The sequence below is a fragment of the Salvelinus alpinus genome, chromosome 22 (assembly GCF_045679555.1).
Source record: "Salvelinus alpinus chromosome 22, SLU_Salpinus.1, whole genome shotgun sequence".
Lineage (NCBI taxonomy): Eukaryota > Metazoa > Chordata > Actinopteri > Salmoniformes > Salmonidae > Salvelinus > Salvelinus alpinus.
Genome location: NC_092107.1, coordinates 10,372,163 through 10,395,751, shown reverse-complemented (window position 1 = coordinate 10,395,751; position 23,589 = coordinate 10,372,163). Strand labels below are relative to the sequence as shown.

General features: G+C 47.3%; 1 protein-coding gene across 1 annotated transcript in view; it reads left to right on the top strand.

Moving 5' to 3' along the window:
- LOC139548976 (PTB-containing, cubilin and LRP1-interacting protein-like) overlaps window positions 1-19,633 on the top strand; it is a 36,369-nt gene extending 16,736 nt beyond the window's left edge. The window contains exon 3 of the mRNA XM_071358982.1: window positions 17,369-19,633. Within this exon, the coding sequence (XP_071215083.1) occupies window positions 17,369-17,866 (498 nt within the window). The 3' untranslated portion in view covers window positions 17,867-19,633. The remainder of the gene's footprint in view (window positions 1-17,368) is intronic.
- The last annotated feature ends 3,956 nt before the right edge of the window (window positions 19,634-23,589 follow it).

Here is a 23,589-nt window from a genome sequence, read left to right as displayed (position 1 = left end):
GCCCCTGGGCAATTAATATATATTTTTAACCTTTATTTAACCAGGCAATTCAGTTAAGAACAAATTCTTATTTACAATGGCGGCCTACCGGGGAACAGTGGGTTAACTGCCTTGTTCAGGGGCAGAACAACAGATTTTGTCAGCTCGGGAATTCGACCCAGCAACCTTTCAGTTACTGGCCCAGTGCTCTAACCCCTAGTCTACCTGCCGCCCCACGATGATTGGGGACATTGCCCTGTGTAGGGTGCTGTCTTTCGGATGGGACATTAAACAGGTGTCCTGACTCTGTGGTCACTAAAGATCCCATGGCACTTATCGTAAGAGTAGGGGTGTTAACCCTGGTATCCTGGATAAATTCCCAATCTGGCTCTCATACCATCACGGTCACCTAATCATCCCTAGTTTACAATTGGCTCATTCATCCCCCTCCTCTCCCCTGTAACTATTCCCCAGGTCATTGCTGTAAATGAGACCGTGTTCAGTCAACTTACCTGGTAAAATAAGGGTTAAATAAATACATGTTGGCATACTATTACTCAGCTCATTTTTGTTGAGAGAGAGAGAGCGAGAGAGCGAGAGTGCGAGAGAGAGAGAGAGAGATCTGGTGGCAGGAATTCTGGGGGTGTGAAGGACCCCATTGTGAGTCTGTGGACTCACTGGGATGTAGCCAACAGCATCTGTTTTGTCTACACACACACCCGTCCCCCGCCCACACACACAAACAAACAGGCCCTGTTATTCAACACAAGCCAGCAAGCTCATACTTAAAAACACTTAAGACTCCTGAACAGCTAATCATATGGCTACCCGGACTATTTGCATTGACTTCCCCCCACCCCCATTTTACCTACACTACCGTTAAAAGAACATCAAGTTGATCAGAAATACAGTGTAGACATTGTTAATGTTGTAAATGACTATTGTAGCTGGAAATGGCTGGATTTTTGGGGGGAATGGAATATCTGTGTAGGCGTACAGAGGCCCATTATCAGCAACCACCACTCCTGTGTTCCAATGGCGCGTTGTTTATCATTTTAAAAGGCTAATTGATCATTAGAAAACCATTTTGCAATTATGTTAGCACAGTGGAAAACTGTTGTCCTGATTTAAGGAAGCAATAAAACTGGCCTTCTTTAGACTAGTTGAGTATCTGGAGCATCAGCATTTGTGGGTTCAATTACAGGCTCAAAAGGACCAGAAACAAAACTTTCTTCTGAAACTCATCAGTCTATTCTTGTTCTGAGAAATGAAGGCTATTCCATGTGAGAAATTGCCAAGAAACAGAAGATCTCGTACAACGCTGTGTACTACTCCCTTCACAGAGCAGCGCAAACTGTCTCTAACCAGAATAGAAAGAGGAGTGGGAGGCCCCGGTGCACAACTGAGCAAGAGGACAAGTACATTCGAGTGTCTAGTTTGAGAAACAGATGCCTCACAAGTCCTCAACTGGCAGCTTCATTAAAAACACCAGTCTCAACATCAACAGTGAAGAGGCGACTCCGGGATGCTGACCTTCTAGGCAGAGTTCCTCTGTCCAGTGTCTTTGTTCTTTTGCCCATCTTAATCTTTTCTTTTTATTGGCCAGTCTGAAATATGTATTTTTCTTTGCAACTCTGCCTAGAAGGTCAGCATCCCGGAGTCGCCTCTTCCTGTCTTAACTGCATTGTTGGCTAAGGGCTTGTAAGTAAGCATTTCACTGTCAGGTTTACACCTGTTGTATTCAGCGCATGTGACAAATAACATTTGAGTTGATGCTTCGGTACTTTGGCGACTAGTAAGTATTTTTTAAACCTCCTGTTTTGGGCTGGATATGTCAATGTGTAGTTCTCACATGCATAATCTATGAGCAGAATTACTTACCTCAATTAGCTAGCCATGAAATCCCTAGTTTGAAAGCAACGGTTTTCTGAAAGCTGTGCAGCGCTATTTTCCCTACATTTACTCCCCACGTTGGCCAGCCCCTAGCAATTTGAGTTTGTCACTGAGCTTCAGTCCCTCACCATTTGAGTGACAACTAGCAAGACGCACAAACAGTAGAGCAAGAGAGCGAGAGCAGTGACGTGGTGCACATATCCCTACTGGATCGTGGAAATGTATCATGGCGCCGGAGAAGATGGCTGACGTTTTACGTGCTCCTAACCACCTTTGTTTTGTTTTTTGGTTGTTTTTTTTGCATTGTTTGTAACTTACTTTTTAAAACTTATTCTGTACATAATGTTGCTGCTACCGTCTCTCATGACCCTAAATAATTTTGGACATCAGAACAGCGATTACTCTCCACGAACTGGCAGAAGCTTTTTTCCCCTTTAACCAGTCCAACGTAAAGGATATACTGCTTTCCTGGGAACAGGCCCAAATCCCCGTCATTTGCGTGAAGAGAAGACAGAGAAAAACAGGACGGAGGTCAGGCTGCCTTCTGAGAATTTGTAGGCGATCGAATAAACCCCCACTGCCTTCCATTCTACTAGCTTACATGCAATCATTGGAAAATAAAACCGATGAGCTACGAGGGAGATTAAACTACCAACGGGACATTAAAAACTGTAAAATCTTACGCTTCACGGAGTCGTGGCTAAACGACAACATTATCAACATACAGCTGGATGGTTATACGCTGTATCGGCAGGATAGAACAGCGGCGTCTGGTAAGACAAGTGGGGGTGGACTATGTATATTTGTAAACAACAGCTGGTGCACGATATCTAAGGAAGTCTCAAGGTTTTGGATCTCATGTTAAGCTGTAGACCACACTATCTACCTAGAGTTTATCTGTATTTTTTGTAGCTGTCCACATACCACCACAGACCGATGCTGGCACTAAGACCGCAGTCAATGAGCTGTATTCCGCCATGAGCAAACAGGAAAAGGCTCATCCAGAGGCGGTGCTCCTAGTGGCCGGGGACTTTAATGCAGGGAAACTTAAATCCGTTTTTCCAAATTTCTATCAGCATGTTAAATGTGCAACCAGAGGGGGAAAATCTCTAGACCACCTTTACTCCACACACAGAGACGTGTACGAAGCTCTCCTCGCCCTTCATTTGGCAAATCTGACCATAATTATATCCTCCTGATTCCTGCTTACAAGCAAAAATGAAAGCAGGAAGCACCAGTGACTCGGTCAATAAAAAAGTGGTCAGATGAAGCAGATGCTAAGCTAAATCAAGTTTATTTTATATAGCCCTTCGTACATCAGCTAATATCTCGAAGTGCTGTACAGAAACCCAGCCTAAAACCCCAAACAGCAAGCAATGCAGGTGTAGAAGCACGGCGGCTAGGAAAAACTCCCTAGAAAGGTCACGTCCGGTGGACAGGTCAGGGTTCCATAGCCGCAGGCAGAACAGTTGAAACTGGAACAGCAGCAAGGCCAGGTGGACTGGGGACAGCAAGGAGTCATCATGCCCGGTAGTCCTGACGCATGGTCCTAGGGCTCAGGTCCTCCAAGAGAGAGAGAGAAAGAAAGAGAGAAGGAGAGAATTAGAGAGAGCATACTTAAATTCACACAGGACACCGGATAAGACAGGAGAAGTACTCCAGATATAACCAACTGACCCTAGCCTACACCAACTGACCCTAGCCTATAACCAACTGACCCTAAGCTACAGGACTGTTTTGGTAGCACAGACTGGAATATGTTCCGGGATTCTTCCGATGGCATTAAGAAGTACACCACATCAGTCATTGGCTTCATCAATAAGTGCATCGACGACGTCGTCCCCACAGTGACCGTACGTACATACCCCAACCAGAAGCCATGGATTACAGGCAACATCTGCACTGAGCTAAAGGCTAGAGCTACCACTTTCAAGGAGCGGGACTCTAACCCGGAAGCTTATAAGAAATCCCACTATGCCCTCCGATGAACCATCAAACAGGCAAAGCATCAATACAGGACTAAGATCGAATCGTACTATACCAACAGGTTTTAAGCAGACCACCATAGTGCCTGTGCCCAAGAACACTAAGGTAACCTGGCTAAATGACTACCGACCTGTAGCACTCACGTCTGAAGTGCTTTGAAAGGCTGGTCATGGCTCACAACACCATTATCCCAGAAACCCTAGACCCACTCCAATTTGCATACCGCCCTAACAGATCCACAGATGGTGCAATCTCTATTGCACTCGAACACTGCCCTTTCCCACCTGGACAAAAGGAACATCTATGTGAGAATGCTATTCATTGACTACAGCTCAGTGTTCAACACCATAGTGCCCTCAAAGCTCATCAATAATCTAAGGACCCTGGGACGAAACACCTCCCTTTGCAACTGGATCCTGGACATCCTGACGGGCCGCCCCCGGGCGGTAAGGGTAGGTAACAACACATCCGCCACGCTGATCCTCAACACAGGGGCCCCTCGGGGTTACATGCTCAGTCCCCTCCTGTACTCCCTGTTCACTCGTGACTGCATGGCCAGGAACGACTCCAACACCATTAATTTTGCCAATAACACAACAGTGGTAGGCCTGATCACCGACAACAACGAGACTGCCTATAGGGAGGAGGTCAGAGACCTGGCCGTGTGGTGCCAGGACAACAACCTCTCCCGCAACATGATCAAGACAAAGGAGATGATTGTGGACTTCAGGAAAAGGATGACCGAGCACGCCCCCATTCTCATTGACGGTGCTGTAGTGGAGCAGGTTGAGAGCTTCAAGTTCCTTGGTGTCCACATCACCAACAAACTAACATGGTCCAAGCACACCAAGACAGTTGTGAAGAGGGCATGACAAAACCTACCCCCCCCCCCAGGAGACTGAAAAGATTTGGCATGGATCCTCAGACCCTCAAAAAGTTCTACAGCTGCCCCATCGAGAGCATCCTGACTGGTTGCATCACTGACTGGTATGGCAACTGCTCGCCCCCGACCGCAAGGAACTACAGAGGATAGTGCGTTCAGCCTAGTACATCATGGGGCCAAGCTTCCTGCCATCCAGGACCTTTATACCAGGCGGTGTCAGAGAAAAGCCTTAAAAATTGTCAAAGACTCCAGCCGCCCTAGTCATAGACTGTTCTCTCTGCTTCTGCACGGCAAGCGGTACTGGAGAACCAAGTCTAGGTCCAAGAGGCTTCTTAACAGCTTCTATCCCCAAGCCATAAGACTCCTGAGCATCTAATCAAATGGCTACCCAGACTATTTGCATTGCCCCCCACCCCACCCCTTCTTTTACACTACTGCTACTCTCTGTTATTATCTATGCATAGGTACTTTAATAACTCTACCTACATGTACATATTACCTTGACTAACCGATGCCCCCGCACATTGACTCTGTACCGTTACCCCCTGAATATAGTCTCGCTGTTATTTTACTGCTGCTCTTTAACTACTTGTTCCTTTTATTTGTATTTTTTTTTAAAGCATTGTTGGTTAGGGGCTTGTATGTGAGCATGTTACTAAGGTCTACACCTGTTTTTGTTTGGCGCAAGTGACTAATAAACTTAGATTTGATTTGTGATGTAACATGCAATTTTCTGTGACAACTTTTAGCTTGTGGGTGCTACTTTCAGAACTACTGGCTAAAAAGTATACAAAAGTACTGTAGAATATCTTTAAACAAACTCTCACACCTTCACGTGCAGCTCTGTCCCTAGCCAGCTGTACTGGCTGACTCAGTAAGTGGAGAAGAATGTTAACAACCGCCTCAGGAATGCGGAATTCTCCAGGAGTTCTTTGGTGGTAATGTAAGGGGAGGCCTACAGAGAGAGGGACCTCAGTAGAGACAAGGTGCAAGTACTACACCCCCCCCCCCCCCCCCCCCTATTCCTTATATAACACATTACGGTTGGCCGTAGCTTTATGAGTGTGTTCTGTATGGAATAGGGAGACATTTTGGACACAGATACAATGGTGGTATGCCAAATAAGACCAGTATGACCCAGAACATTTTCAAAACCTACAATGCCAATACAGGAAAGGCTTTCTACTAGAGTAGCTAAACCAGGGCTGCCGTTGCGTGTTTTGGTTTTATAGACATGGCTCCCTCTCTGTCAGTCAGAGGAGGTTGGGGAGGATGGGCTCGTGTTAGTGACTGGAACAGAATAAATGGACTGTTATCAAACACATGGTTTCCATTTGTTTGATTCCATTCGTCTCTGTTCCAGCCATTATTATGAGCCCTCCCATCAGCTAACCTCCTGGGCTGTCAGTCCTCAGAATGGTATGTGAATTAGTTCAGATTTGGAGTACGTCCAGGGAAAAGTGCACAGTGTTTTAATGAGAAGTGTTCCCAACAACAAGTACCTGAACATCAGTCCTTTCCCAAAACAGCACTTCTCCAGCTGGACTCGCGTCCTTATCTCTTTCTCGTCTTATCTCTTTCTCTTCTCCTCTGTTCTCTCCTCTGATACACAAATCAGCTGTACATCTCCATTCAGTAAACAGTCTGGGATAGAGAGGGAGAGGTACAGAGGAGGGGGGTAATGCAGCTGCTGGATGTGTCCTACTGCTGCACACGCACATGTGTGCACACACTCACTCAGACAGACAGAGACAGCTACCCCCTCCACCCCCATTCACTTGACCCCCCCACCTCCCTCTGGCCCACCTCCTACCCCCCACCTTCCCTCTGTCTGGGCCGAGAGGAGAGAAGGAGCCAGGATGTCCCTGTCAGTGTCTGTCTTCCTGTTGGGTTTAGGAAAGCTGATCTGCGGATGTTTGCTCTTGACTCCCTGGCCCCTCTCTCTGCCTCTATCTCTCTACCACCACCTCTTTTCTCCCTCCTTTCGTCCTTCTCACCTCTCCCTGGCCCCTCTCTCTGCCTCTATCTCTCTACCACCACCTCTTTTTTCCCTCCTTTCGTCCTTCTCACCTCTCCCTGGCCCCTCTCTCTGCCTCTATCTCTCTACCACCACCTCTTTTCTCCCTCCTTTCGTCCTTCTCACCTCTCCCTGGCCCCTCTCTCTGCCTCTATCTCTCTACCACCACCTCTTTTCTCCCTCCTTTCGTCCTTCTCACCTCTCCCTGGCCCCTCTCTCTGCCTCTATCTCTCTACCACCACCTCTTTTCTCCCTCCTTTCGTCCTTCTCACCTCTCCCTGGCCCCTCTCTCTGCCTCTATCTCTCTACCACCACCTCTTTTCTCCCTCCTTTCGTCCTTCTCACCTCTCCCTGGCCCCTCTCTCTGCCTCTATCTCTCTACCACCACCTCTTTTCTCCCTCCTTTCGTCCTTCTCACCTCTCCCTGGCCCCTCTCTCTGCCTCTATCTCTCTACCACCACCTCTTTTCTCCCTCCTTTCGTCCTTTTCACCTCTCGCTGGTCTCTACTATGTGTTGATCACTCATAATGTGCTGTGTTCAGGTGACCAGTTAGGTCTTTTTCTGGTGATTCAAGGGGAAAGAAATGACCGATTATTTCACGAAGAATCATCTGCACAAACATTCTGTACTCTCTTGGCAGTCATGGTTCAGCTTTGTCTTTTGTAAAGTGTGCGTGTGCTACGTGCGTGCGTGTACGTGTGTGCGTACATGTACGAGAGACCGGGAGATGCTGAGTAAAAACAACAACAAAAATGAGACGGAGAGAGGAAAAGAAAGAGGAGACTGTTGCGAGACAGAGAGCGAAAGAGAGAATCCTCCATAATCCCAGTGCTGGTAATTGTGGCCACATGTTTATCCACACAAGCTAGTGTTTAGCCATGTCCTCTCTCTCTCTCAGAGTGTCTGTCTAACCAACTACAGCAAAGTAATGTGTCTTGTTTAACTAGTAGGAATCATACGTATATTCAGTACCTTTCAGGCCCCTAACCTAACCACTGATACAGAGTCAGATATTATTTTAACCCCCTAAAGGTTAAGATTAGGATTGGAGGTAGGCCAATCTGATTTTAGCTCTGAACCCATCTCCCCCAACCAATCAGTCATCTATGGCTTGTCCCAACTGACTCCCCTATCTTGTCCCAACTGACTCCCCTATCTTGTACAATGCAACCTTTGACTCTCCTACTCTACTATTCTGTACCCCTCATCAGTCACCCACATAACTGCTGCCTACACTATCACTCCACATCTCCCTCCTCTCTTCACAGTCCCCTCTTCATATCCATGCTTTAACTCTGTTATAGCCACCAACACACTGTTCCTGCGCCTCACAGCCTGCCTGTCTACCTTTATCTGTCTGTGTGTCTGCTCTGTCTGTATGCCTATCCTTGTGTCAGTCTGTCTGTCTGTATGCGAGTGATCCACTCTGGCTCTCTGGCATTCCTCTGCCTCGGGCCCTCAAGGCTTTGGCTTTCCCTGGTCTTTTTTTTCTGGTCCCTGTGTTCAGAATGTTCAGATGGAACCAATATGCTGCCTTCATCAGGATCAGCGCTTGGCACTGTTAGCAATTAGCTATGGAGGGATGGCTGGAGGAGGGATGGGAGGCTGGCTGGGGGAAACGCATGGGGAGAAATGAGGAATCTGTGCCGACTGTGATGCTATGTAGAGCCCAGGCTGCATGATTTAGGCCCCCTGGCCACCAGTCAGACTGTGAAGCTATGTAGAGCCCAGGCTGCATGATTTAGGCCCCCTGGCCACCAGTCAGACTGTGAAGCTATGTAGAGCCCAGGCTGCATGATTTAGGCCCCCTGGCCACCAGTCAGACTGGGAGGCTGCAGCACACAAACGGGGACTGAGATGAGTTATCATCAGCTCGTCAAAGATGAAACACACGATATGCACACACACACACACACACACACACACACACACACACACACACACACACACACACACACACACACACACACACACACACACACACACACACACACACACACACACACACACACACACACACACACACATCATCATATCATTACACTTGAGGAGGTGTCAATCCCTCTAGCATACAGACTGACAAGCCCGGACCCCTTGTCTCTGACACCCCCCGCTGGGTCGTCACAGACACACACAGCGATAGGGTTGAGCAACACGTCAGCAAGTCTGTGTGTCAAACACTTTTCTAAAAGGTAGAGCGGTCTGAAAAGGGATTGTAACACAACAATGCTGCCACTGTCTGTCCGTTAGGCTTGGGCGGAATCCAGACTGTCATACAGACCTTGTGACATTCCGGGATATTCGGTAATACCGGCACTGAATACAAGGGCCACTATTTTTAAACCCCACTGTGAGCCACTGTAACCCGAAGGTTAGCAATGCTAACAAGTCCATGTAAAATCCCACAGAGAATGCTAACTAAATGCTAGCGACTGCATTTTATACAGTTTCTGACTTAAACTATTTGCAGGAAAGACATCCCAGCTCACAAAACAAATTATTGGACAGCAAGGCTCTTGATCCAGGAGGGGATTCTCTGCTACTACCAAGCAAAGCTTGATTTTGGAAGAAGCTAGCCACTTAGCTAGATACAGTTGCTAGCTAGCTACTAAATTAGCAAACCAAATGCACAACGGCAGAGCATTTAGCACATTTTAGAATGTTAACTTAATGGTTATAAGATGCAATGCCTTCGGAAAGTATTCAGACCCCTTGACTTTTTCCGCATTTTGTTACGTTATAGACTTATTCTAAAATGGACTCAAATCCTCAGTAATCTACACACAATACTCAATAATGACAAAGCGAAAAAAGTGTTTTATACATTTTTGCAAATGTATTAAAAATGAAAAAAAATAGATTCTCTGGTCTGATGAAAACAAGATTCAACTCTTTTGGCCTGAATGCCAAACGTCACATCTGGAGTAAACCTGGCACCATCACTACGGTGGAGCATGGTGGTGGCAGCATAATGCTACGGGGATGTTTTTCGGTGACGGACTGGGAGACTACTCAGGATCAAGGCAAAGATGAACAGAGAAAAGTACAGAGAGATCCTTGATGAAAACCTGAAGCGCTTAGGACCTCCGACTGGGGCGAAGGTTCGCCTTCCAACAGGACAACGACCCTAAGCACACAACCAAGACAACGCAGGAGTGGCTTCGGGACAAGTCTCTGAATGTCCTTGAGTGGCCCAACCAGAGCCTGGACTTGAATCCGATCGAACATCTCTGGAGAGACCTGAAAAAAGCTGTGCAGCAATGCTCCCCATCCAACCTGACAGAGCTTGAGGATCTGCAGAAAAGAATGGGAGAAACTCCCCAAATACAGGTGTGCCAAGCTTCATACCCAAGACGACTCAATGCTGTAATCGTTGCCAAAGATGCTTCAACAAAGTACTGAGTAAAGTGTCTGAATACTTATGTAAATGTGATATTTCAGTTTTATTTTTAATAAATCAGCAAACATTTCTAAACCTGTTGTTGCTTTTTTTAGTAAAGGGTATTGTGTGTAGATTGATGAGGGAAAACATATATTTTATACATTTTAGAATAAAGCTGTAACGTAACAAAATGTGAAAAATGTAAAGGGGTCTAAATACTTTCCGAAGGCACTATATCTAGCTGGTAAACATTTTAGTTGTGAATTCCATGCTGTAATTAGATCACCTGGTACATGCTGCACAATAGTGTGTGACTCACAAGGCTCCAGTCCTCTTATCTCTTGTTGTTGTGTGCTGGTAAACCAACACCACGTGACTGGGGACTATTATCTGACAGCTGGAATGATAGAACGTCTTCTTCATCTCCTAATTTATTGAACAAATTGACTGCAGGTATTTACTTAAAGGTAGCTACAAATATTCAAAAGTATTTAAAATAAATACTATTGACCGTTTTGAAAACCATCCCATGGCTATTTCCAAATACCCCGGTATACCGCCCAAGTCTACTGTCCATACGTCGGTCTGTCTGTCTATGAGGAGTTTCCGAGCCTCTCTCCTGAGAAGGAATACATCATGGTATATAACTAACTGTCTGTATGATTAATAGACTCGTGAAATCCCTACCCACCTGCTTTCTGGTGTTTGCCTGTGAGATTCCGTTGAGCACTGACGTGTGTGTGCATGCGTATGTGAGTGTGTACTGGTGCATTCGTGTGTGTGTGTGTGTGTGTGTGTGTGTGTGTGTGTGTGTGTGTGTGTGTGTGTGTGTGTGTGTGTGTGTGTGTGTGTGTGTGTGTGTGTGTGTGTGTGTCCAAATATACAGGAAGGTATCAGACCCACCTTCAGATGGGCTGGGCTTACACACACACACACACACACACACAGTCTTGTACAACTAACCTTGTGGGGACACATAATTCAGTCCGATTCAAAATCCTATTTTCCCTAACCTGTACCCTAACCTGAAAGCCTAACCCTAAACCTAATAAGTGAACCGTACAGAGTTCACAAAATTGTCTGAAAGGGACTGACTACTATACACAGGACTGACAACTATACACAGGACTGACAACTATACACAGGACTGACAATTATACACAGGACTGACAACTATACACAAGACTGACAACTATACACAGGACTGACAACTATACACAGGAATATAGGAACTGGGCTTAGATAATCCTATATAGATTAAATTAGCCTGGGTACCAGTCTGTTTCTTCTTAAGCCTACTTCCTTGTAGTGGTCATACCTGAGAAGGACAAGTTGTCTGCAGCAATAGACTGGACCCAGGCTAAGATAAGATGCAGTACTTACCTGTGAAGTTTGTACGGGTGGGTTTCTCCCAGGGCTATATTATCAGCATGGAGGGGTGTGTGTGTGTGTGTGTGTGTGTGTGTGTGTGTGTGTGTGTGTGTGTGTGTGTGTGTGTGTGTGTGTGTGTGTGTGTTCCAGTCAGAGACAAAGGTCATTTTATACAGACTGCTGAACAGAATCTCACTGTGCATTTGTGACCTCACCAAGACAACATTACAGCAGCCTGTGTTCATGTCTGCTGTAAACATTTGAAAACAGGAGGAAATGCCTCCTCTCCTCTGATTTACAGGGATGAAAGAATGAGGGGGTGACAGTCCTCACCTGGGAAACTGGAATGTTGGAGTAGTGTGTGTGGACGTGTTTAACTATACTTGCAGGGACCAGAAGTCCCCACAAGAATAGTAACCAAAAATTTGACCAACTGGGTACATTTTGTTAGGGTTCGTTTTAGGTTTAAGAACTAGAGTTATATATTTTTCAGTGTTAACACTCCAAAGGAACCCTCAAAAGAGCCCCCGAACCGAACTGAGACCATCTCGAGAGTTCTGAGTTCGGTTCGCTTGAATTCCGCAGCCCGGTTCCCTTTTTTAAGGACAATGTGAAGGCAAAGCTCCCCAGGTTCGCTTGTCATTATTCCCCCACCACACACTAGACTACTGCAACACCGTTTCCCTTGCCATAAACCTTCACACTAGACTACTGCAACACCGTTTCCCTTGCCATAAACATTTACACTAGACTACTGCAACACCGTTTCCCTTGCCATAAACCTTCACACTAGACTACTGCAACACCGTTTCCCTTGCCATAAACATTTACACTAGACTACTGCAACACCGTTTCCCTTGCCATAAACCTTTACACTAGACTACTGCAACACCGTTTCCCTTGCCATAAACCTTCACACTAGACTACTGCAACACCGTTTCCCTTGCCATAAACATTTACACTAGACTACTGCAACACCGTTTCCCTTGCCATAAACATTTACACTAGACTACTGCAACACCGTTTCCCTTGCCATAAACCTTTACACTAGACTACTGCAACACCGTTTCCCTGCCATAAACCTTTACACTAGACTACTGCAACACCGTTTCCCTTGCCATAAACCTTTACACTAGACTACTGCAACACCGTTTCCCTTGCCATAAACCTTTACACTAGACTACTGCAACACCGTTTCCCTTGCCATAAACCTTTACACTAGACTACTGCAACACCGTTTCCCTGCCATAAACCTTTACACTAGACTACTGCAACACCGTTTCCCTTGCCATAAACCTTTACACTAGACTACTGCAACACACTGTATTTAAAGTAGACCTTTAAACCTTTACATTGGTGCCACAAAAGAGAGAAGATTATGTGCAGGTTGAAAAACAAAATGTGTGCTGTTTTTGGATATTGATTAGCGATTGTCAAGGACGCATAGAAATTCCAAAATGTGGAAGAGTTTTTAGTTCAGATTATTTGTTTGCAATATGTGATCTATAGGCTAAGAGTTTCATCAGCTGTTTATTGATTGTGGGGTTTGAATAGTGAGAGGACAATATATTTGGTGACATCACAAGATAGGGTACAACATCTATTCCAGCTCTTAAAGGGGCAGTAGCCTACCTTGTAGAATGTTTATAATTACCACATTATTTATTCTGCAGTTATTCTATTGCTATTTATTCTATTACCAACTGGAGGGATATCTAGCTATCCGATAACGCATTCTGATTGAATGGCTTGTCCTGCACTTTTGTAAAAACCCAGAGTGCGTGTTGGAAATAGATCTTGGTTTCTTTCTAAACCTAGCAATGTGAATGCAAAGAGGACTCAGTCCACAAAATAGTTGAAGTGAACATGTCTTCTGCTGACTGAGCCTCCGAGACAAGTAAAAGGAGATTAGTATAGCTCTACATCCTCACTGCACTGATTCCAGCCTACCCCAACCTACCTACCTACCCCTTACCCACCCTACCCCAACCTACCTACCTACCTACCCCTTACCCTCCCTACCCCAACCTACCTACCTACTCCTTACCCCTCCCTACCCACCCCTTACCCTCCCTACCTACCTACTCCTTACCCCCCCCTACCCCAACCTACCTACCCACCCCTTACCCCCCCTACCCCAACCTACCTACCTACCCCTTACCCTCCCTACCACAACCTACCTACCTACCTACCTACCCCTTACCCCAACCTACCTACCTACCCTCCCTGCCCCTTTCCCTCCCTGCCTCTTACCCTCCATGCCCCTTTCCCTCCATGCCCCCCCCCTCGGTCGTGTTAGAGCAAACATGTTTAGTCTGTGTGATATTACAAAGACCAAAGAGAACTGCTGTCAATGAGGGGCTTTGAGGACAGAAATACTGCAGAGCCCAGTGAGTGAGACTGAGGAGTGAGGGACTCTTTGTGGAGCGCCAGCCAGCCTCGGAGGAAGAGATGCGGCCTCTGTTCCCCTGTAGCAACCCCAAACACCTCCCGTGTGTGTGTGTGTGTGTGTGTGTGTGTGTGTGTGTGTGTGTGTGCGTGTGTGTGTGTGTGTGTGTGTGCATACGCACGTGTATGGTGAGGTGTGCTCACTAGTCACCCAGTACAACCGGTAGGCCAGGGGTCTCTAGAATGGGCCAGTTGTCCCTGCTGACCCCTAGCCACTCCCAGAGCTGACTGACACAGAGCAGAGTACGACCAGCCTGACATGGGGCAGCAGGGGACAGTGTGAGAGTGGATAGTGTCAGAGAATTGAGTTGGACAGATAGATCTAACAGACATATAGATTGGATTTGAATGCTAAGGTCGATTTCAATTATTCGTTTTTAACATGTGTTATTGGCATCAAGCCTTCATCCAAATGCTTTGTGCAGTCTAATAGTAAGATGTCTATATATCCAATACATATGTCCATCCACAGGCCATCATTACCAGCCTGCACACAACTACTAAGCGGATCTAAAACAAACTCTATAACCTCAATACAAAATGGAAAAATAAAATAAATCACTCAAAAGACCATAACTAATTATTGCTTGTTTTATACTTTATCTCCACTGTAAATATCCTGGTGGGTGGATGTCAGTTGGCTGAGAGTGCGGTGTCAGTGTGGTCCGCTTGCTTAACCGCCTGGCCTCTGGGGGTGCTCCAGAGGTTTTCCCCATGATGGATCTGCTGGAGAACCGTCAGGGGAGAAACGTTGTGGTTGCCCCCCGATGACAACCATACTGCCTGAGGCTAAGGCTGCAGCAGCTGGATCTAGTGACTAGAATTCTCTCTGTACTCTCGTTTTCACTCTCTGTTCATCTCTCTATTTATGTCTGCGTCTCTTGCTTGCCTGTTCTCTCTTTTTTTCTGTCCTCTTTTTCTCCATCTTGCTTGCTCTGTCTCCCTCTGCGTTTCACTTGCTGTCTCCCTCTCTCCGTTTCACTTGCTCTGTCTTTGTCTCGCTCACTCCCTGGGTTGCTCTCTGTCCCCTTCTCTGTCTTTTGCTCACTCTCTCGCTTGCTTGCTTGCTCCTTCTCTCTGTCCTTCACCTTCCACCCCTCCCTCTTAGCCCCTTCCCCTCTCTCCATCTCTACAGAGTGGTTGAGTTGGTCATGGTAGTGGTAGTCAGGACCGTGGATGTAAAGGGATCTTGGTCTGCCTTGGCTCTGGCTGTGTGTGCTGAGGACTAGTGTTTCTCACACCAGCCAGTCTGAAGACTGTTCTCTGTTCTTCCAGGCTACAACATTACAGGGTTGTAATAGTTTGTGGATGGAATGACTGGAACTGAGAAAGAAAGTGTCTAAACGAGAAGGAGGGAGGGAGGGATAGAGAGGGAGAGAGAGACCGGGGCCAGATATAGTCCTTGTGGTCACAGGACTTCCAGATGGAAGAAATAATTGTCCTTTTTTTTCTTGCTTGTCTCCCCCGCATTTCCTGTTTGTCAATATTTCATTGATACTGTTGCATGTCTGTGTGCCCCTGTCCTTGGTATATTATCAGATAGCACTGTATCTTTCAGAGTAACTGTTGTGTTGTTTGTATACAGTGTTTTGCGTACAGTATGTGTATTTTGTGTCTTCCCGTTTGTGTCTCTTAATGATATACCGTTTTGCCAGCTTGATATTGGGTCCAGAGATGTACGATGCATTCTGATGTCATATGTTATGCTTCAGCTTTTAAAGAAGCACTCCAGCTATTTAAAAAAAAACTTTTCCTGTTGAAAAACAATATCCAGAGGGAGAGAGAGAGATGGAAAGTGGTGTTGGGGGGAAAAACATACGACATTATAAAACCCTTGTACACAAACAACAAGTGTGCGGTTGGTCACATAACTGTTTCAATTTTAAAAGCCTTGCAGAGCTTCGCAAAAATGGATACCGCGAAGGCTGTGAGAAGTTTTACACTTCTAGTTGGATTACTAGGCCATTAAGTCATGCTCTCTCTCCTGACAATCCTTTTTCTTAGATCACACATTCCACACACACATGCACATACACGACTACACACACGCACACACAGTCCGGGTGCTGCAGACTGTTCAAGTGCAGCTTAAGCCCCACTCTCTTCAACATATATATCAACGAATTCGGCGAGGGCACTGGAACAGTCTGCAGCACCCGACCTCACCCTACTAGAATCTGAAGTCAAATGTCTACTGTTTGCTGATGATCTGGTGCTTCTGTCCCCAACCAAGGAGGGCCTACAGCAGCACCTAGATCTTCTGCACAGATTCTGTCAGACTTGGGCCCTGACAGTAAATCTCTGTAAGACCACGAATACAAATTGCATCTAGACACTGTTGCCCTAGAGCACACAAAAAACGATACATACCTCGGCCTAAATATCAGCATCACCGGTAACTTCCACAAAGCTGTGAACGATCTGAGAGAAAAGACAAGAAGGGACATACCAATTAGGATCTGGCTAAAAATGCTTGAATCAGTTATAGAACCCATTGCCCTTTATGGTTGCGAGGCCTGGGGTCCGCTCACCAACCGAATTGAGACTCTGCATGCAGAATTCTGCAAAAATATCCTCAGTGTACAACGTAAAATACCAAATAATGCATGCATATGAGAATTAGGCCGATACCCGCTAATTATCAAAATCCAGAAAAGAGCCGTTAAATTCTACAACCACCTAAATGGAAGCGATTCCCCAAACCTTCCTTAACAAAGCCATCACCTACAGAGAAATTAACTTGGAGAAGAGCCCCCAAAGCAAGCTGGTTCTGGGGATCTGTTCACAAACACAGACAGACCCCACAGAGCCCTAGGAGAGCAACACAATTAGACCCAATGTGTTTGACACAAATTTCTCTCAGATTACACAGACCCACAAAGAATTCGAAAACAAATCCAATTTTGATAAACTCCCATATCTATTGGGTGAAGTACCACAGTGTGCAATCACAGCAGCAAGATTTGTGACCTGTTGCCACAAGAAAAGGGCAACCAGTGAAGAACAAACACCTTCGTAAATACAACCTATATTTATGTCTATTTATTTTCCCTTTTGTACTTTAACTATTTGCACATCGTTACAACACTGTATTTAAACATATTGACATTTGAAATGTCTCTATTGTGTGAGTGTAATATTTACTGTTCACTTTTTGTTTATTTTGATCCATTTCACTTGCTTTGGCAATGTAAACATGTTTCCCATGCCAATAAAGCCCATTGAATTAGAGAGTGAATGCATACAGTGATTATAATGTGTGAACATGATCCCTGCGGGAATTCAACCCATGACCTTAGCATTGATAACCCCGCACTCTTACCAGTTGAGCCACATAGGCACATAGTTTTGTACCACTTAATGCTGTTAGATGTTTAACAGCCTCTCTCTCTCTTTGTGTCTCTACAGGTGACATACCTTGGCAAGGTGACCATCTCAGGGACTGAGTTCCTGTCGGGCTGCACAGAGTCGGCAGTGGTGGGCCTGTGGGACCGCAGGGCGCTGGCCCAGGAAGAGCACCTCCCTGCCAACTCCCTCCTGGAGATCCGCCCCTTCCAGGTGCGCCTGCACCACCTGGACGGACGCGGCGAGGCCTCGGTCACCATGGACACGTACCAGGTGGCGCGCATCGCCTACTGTACGGCGGACCACTGCACGAGCCCCAATGTGTTCGCCTGGATCTACCGGGAGATCAACGACGACCTGACCTTCCAGATGGACTGCCACGCCGTGGAGTGTGAGAGCAAGCTGGAGGCCAAGAAGCTGGCCCATTCCATGATGGACGCCTTCCGCAAGACCTTCCACAGTATGCGCAGCGATGGACGCATCCACAAGAGCGGCTCCTCGGACGAGTTCGCCACCGACGACTCCGCTCCAGACGACTCCACCCCCGAGGAGGACGGCTGAGCACCAGGGTTTCCACCGCCTCCCCCGGTCACAAGCCCGTGAGGGGAGGTGCACAGGGGCAACCGGAGCGCTCTCTCTACTCTCTGTCTCTCTCTCTCTCACTCTACTTTGGTTTTAAGGAAAAAACATGGAACTAAAACTGACCGCAGACTGAAGGATGACGAGGACGTAGTTTTAAAAAGGGGAAAATAGGAGGACAAAGGAACAACATGAGACCTAACATATGTGGAAGCGAAACTTAACTAGTGCTGCCTCTTTGGATAAATCGGTCCTCAAACATTTGGATAGCCATTGACGCGCCTGATCTGCCCATAAGAGATTAGTGAAAAATGGTTATAAGACAGTTACATTCCCATCCGATGCTGCGGTCTGTCCGTCCGTCTGTCTGCAATGTGCAGAGAGACTCTGCCTCTTTACACCACCTCTCGCCCCACCCCTTCCCGGCCCAATCAAAAGCCCAGATCACTTCCTAAAAATCCCAGATCACTGCCTCCCGTTCTGATTTTTTAACAACAGCACTATGAAGTTAAGAGTTATGCCTGTAGCACTGTTAAATGTGTGGTTTCAAAAAGAAAGCCTTGACTAATATATGTGTGGAAGGTTGCCGGGAGGAGGGAGGTCCTGACATATTTATTAGGCTACGAGAGCGTCATCCCTTATCAATCACATTTACTTCCTGTTTTGAAGCATACCAAAAGTGAGTCTTTTAGCTGTGTCTTCTTTGTTGACTTTGTGCCTCACTTCTCACACACCAAGGCTGGTCTCTTAGTCCCGCAGTCCCAAACGTTGTGCGTGTGTGTAGTCGTGCATGTGCATGCGTGTGTGGAATGTGTGATCTAAGAAAAAGGGTCGTCAGGAGAGAGCATGACCGATAATGGCCTAGTAATCCAACTAGAAGTGTAAAACTTCTCACAGCCGTCCATAAAGTTTGCCTGAAGCCTCTTGGCCTGTGCTGAATGTATTATAGGTATGTTGTGCTGCAAGCTCCCTACAACTTTTAGTTACTTCGTTTTTTTAGTACATTTCTTCTACATTGTTATATGTGGATTAGGTGCAGTTTAGCGAGGGCAGTTTTCTGTACAGACACCTTAAGGTAATGATTATGTCTCGTGGGCTGGATGCGTGTTGAGTCCATGAACAGACACACATGTGCAGACACCCAGTGTTTCACTGTGCTGTCGAAGGGTAAGAGCGGCCATTTTGGGGCAACTGGAAGACCCCATGACACAAGAGCGCCACCCCACCCCCCTTTCTAACAAGACTCTTTTGAATGGACTGGATGCTGGTACTCACAGTGGGGTGGGTCATGTATTTTGTCTGTTGTGTCTAAAGCCGATTTTATTAAGATGGCTCTGGTCGGTACGTACATATATAAATATATACATTGTATTTGAAACTCATTCAATAAGCTTATGTAAATACAAAAATGAAGTATCCGTTTCCAAATATTACAGCATTAAATGTTGATAGCTATTTTAAATAAACAGCGGGAACATCAAAGACAGCCACCAGTGTTTTAAAGTCAATTGTGAATATGTAGAGTTCCATAGAACTGGCTGTTAAGAGGGTGTGAGCCCGGGACACAGGGCTTGACATGCCAGGATGACTGGAGGAGAGAATGTTTATAAAGCTGTAGATTACTGTGTCATGTCTTGTCTGAAGGCTCAGATGTGCTTTAAATGTCTGGAAATGTTACCGTAAGTGTTTTCTATACAGTATTTGCAAAGATAAAGAAACAATCACATATAAACTATTTACCAAGACTGACTGGTGATGCCGAAGTCTTTTTTTTGTTACGAAAACGCTCATATTGATTCGAGTTGGCTGTGATGTTTTGCCTTCATAACAAATGTTTCTCACGGTACTAGGAATTGTACATGTGGGTGACTTTCAATGGCTGTGTGTGTGTATTAGGTTTGTGTACACATACAATATTACAGCCAGAGATTTGCTCCAATCCTACGAATCATTTTGTCTCCATTTCTTACATTCATAGACCGTAAAGCTCTTTCCATTGTTGTGGGGCTCATTCCCTTCAAACACCAGGAATGTGTTGCAGCCATTTTGGTGCCCACGTCAGTCTCAAGGTATTTCCATAACGTGGGTGCTTATACCGTTGGCTATCATCACAGAGTTTCTAAACCCAGAGGTGCAACATGACAAGACTTCCGGGGAACGCTTGTAACGGCGGTCCTCCTCCTCTTCATCCGAAGAGGAGGAGCAGGGATTGAACCAAGGTGCAGCGCGTTGAAATGACATGAATGATTTATTAAATAAACAAAACGAACAAACACGAAAACGAACTATACTTGAAAATGATACAAAATAACAAAACGAAAGTAGACAGACCTGAACAACGAACTTACATACAACGTGAAGAACGAAATGAACAGGAACAGACTACATGAAATGAACAAACCGTAAACAGTCCCGTATGGTGCAAACATCGACACAGACACAGGAGACAACCACCCACAAACAAACACTGTGAACAGCCTACCTAAATATGACTCCCATACCAGGCAACCCTAAACCAACATAGAAACAGATAACATAGAATGCCCACCCAAACTCACGTCCTGACCAACTAACACACAAAACTAAACAGAAAACAGGTCAGGAACGTGACATAACCCCCCCCCTCAAGATGCGTACTCCGAACGCATCACCAAAAAGTCCAGGGGAGGGTCTGGGTGGGCATCTGACCACGGTGGTGGCTTAGGCTCCGGGCGTGGTTCCCACCCCACCATAATCAATCCCCGCTTCCTTAGCCTCCCCACAATGACCACCCTCCAAATAACCCCACCTAAATTTAGGGGCAACACCAGAATCAAGGACAGCTCTGGGACAAGGTAGCTCAGGACATAGGGATAGCTCAGGACAGAGGGAGAGCTTAGGAGAGAGAGGTAGCTCAGGAGAGAGAGGTAGCTCAGGATAGAGGGGCAACTCCGGACTGAAGGGCAGCTCCGGACAGAGAGACAGCTCTGGACTGAGGGGCAGTTCAGGATTACTAGCCGCTTCTGGCTGAGGGACAGCTCATGGCTGACTGACGGCTCTGGACGCTCATGGCAGGCTGACGGCTCTGGACGCTCATGGCAGGCTGACGGCTCTGGACGCTCATGGCAGGCTGACGGCTCTGGACGCTCATGGCATGCTGACGGCTCTGGACGCTCATGGCAGGCTGACGGCTCTGGACGCTCATGGCAGGCTGACGGCTCTGGACGCTCATGGCAGGCTGACGGCTCTGGACGCTCATGGCAGGCTGACGGCTCTGGCTGCTCATGGCTCTCTGACGGCTCTGGCTGCTCATGGCTCTCTGACGGCTCTGGCTGCTCATGGCTCTCTGACGGCTCTGGCTGCTCATGGCTCTCTGACGGCTCTGGCTGCTCATGGCTCTCTGACGGCTCTGGCTGCTCATGGCTCGCTGACGGCTCTGGCAGATCCTGTCTGGCTGGCGGCTCTGGCAGATCCTGTCTGGCTGGCGGCTCTGGCAGATCCTGTCTGATTGGCGGCTCTGGCAGATCCTGTCTGATTGGCGGCTCTGGCAGATCCTGTCTGACGGGCGGCTCTAGCGGCTCCTGTCTGGCGGACGGCTCTAGCGGCTCCTGTCTGGCGGACGGCTCTGTAGGCTCATGGCAGACGGGCGGCTTTGCAGGCTCATGGCAGACGGGCGGCTTTGCAGGCTCATTGCAGACGGATGGCTCAGACGGCGCTGGGGAGACGGATGGCTCAGATGGCGCTGGGGAGACGGATGGCTCAGATGGCGCTGGGTAGACGGATGGCTCAGACGGCGCTGGGGAGACGGATGGCTCAGATGGCGCTCGGGAGACGGATGGCTCAGATAGCGCTGGGGAGACGGATGGCTCTGGCCGGATAAGGCGCACTGTAGACCTGGTGCGTGGTGCCGGAACTGGAGGCACCGGGCTAAGGACACGCACCTTCATACTAGTGCGGGGAGCAGGGACAGGGCACACTGAACTCTCAAAGCGTACTCTATACCTGGTGCGTGGTACCGGCACTGGTGGCACCTCAGGACTAGTACGGGGAGAAGTGACAGTGTGTACAGGACTTAGGAGACGCACAGGTGGCTTAGTGCGTGGGGCCGGAACTGGAGGCACCGAACTGGATACACGCACTATAGGGAGAGTGCGTGGAGGAGGAACAGGGCTCTGGAAATGCCCTGGTAGCCTAGTGCGTAGTGTAGGCACTGTAGGTACTAGGCTGGGGCGGGGAGGTGGCACCGGAAATACCGGACCTTGCAGGCGTACTGGCTCTCTTGAGCATTGAGCCTGCCCAACCTTACCTGGTTGAATGCTCCCGGTCGCCCGCCCAGTGCGGGGAGGTGGAATAATCCGCACCGGGCTGTGTAGGCGAACCGGGCCCGAGGAGACGCACTGGAGACCAGACGCGTTGAGCCGGCCTCATGACACCTGGCTCAATGCCCAATCTAGCCCTACCAGTGCGGGGAGGTGGAATAACCCGCACCGGGCTATGCACACGTACAGGAGACACCGTGCGCTCTACTGCGTAACACGGTGTCTGCCCGTACTCCCGCTCTCCACGGTTAGCCTGGGAAGTGGGCGCAGGTCTCCTACCTGCCCTAGGCCCACTACCCCTTAGCCCCCCCCCAAGAAATTTTTGGGAGTTACTCACGGGCTTTTCGGGCTTCCGTGCAAGACGCGTCCCCTCATAACGCCGGTTCCTCTCTCTATTTTCCTCCGCTCTCCGAGCTGCCTCCAGCCGTTCCCATGGACGGTGATTTACTTTAGCCCATGGTCCTTCTCCGTTAAATATTTGCTCCCAACTCCACAAGTCCTGTATACTTGCCCGTTGCTCCAAATTACGCTGCTTGGCTCTGGATTGGTGGGTGGTTCTGTAACGGCGGTCCTCCTCCTCTTCATCCGAAGAGGAGGAGCAGGGATTGAACCAAGGTGCAGCGCGTTGAAATGACATGAATGATTTATTAAATAAACAAAACGAACAAACACGAAAACAAACTATACTTGAAAATGATACAAAATAACAAAACGAAAGTAGACAGACCTGAACAACGAACTTACATACAACGTGAAGAACGAAATGAACAGGAACAGACTACATGAAATGAACAAACCGTAAACAGTCCCGTATGGTGCAAACATCGACACAGACACAGGAGACAACCACCCACAAACAAACACTGTGAACAGCCTACCTAAATATGACTCTCAATTAGAGGAACGCCAAACACCTGCCTCCAATTGAGAGCCATACCAGGCAACCCTAAACCAACATAGAAACAGATAACATAGAATGCCCACCCAAACTCACGTCCTGACCAACTAACACACAAAACTAAACAGAAAACAGGTCAGGAACGTGACAACGCTTGCGAAGCAGACCAGGCCGGGGTTTGGGTTTGAGAAGTCATTGAGAGAAGTGAGAAAGGATTTCTTAGTTCGTCTAAAGGCACAACCTTGTGAAAGTGACAAACTGACACGTTTTGATTTTCGTCAAAAACAACTTTATATCAAAGGAGTGCCTTTGATTTGACAGCCTGCGCATGCTCAGTTCGGTGCGAGACGACCGTTGGACCCGATGACGTTTCTCCGCATGAGGTCAGCTAGCCAACGTTGCCATGACATCACCTACAAGCACGATCAGGGATTTCTATTGGAGAAGCAGTTTCAGCCTATCTTCATAATGTACTGTCTTTGCTATCATTTTGCTGCTCAGAAACGGCA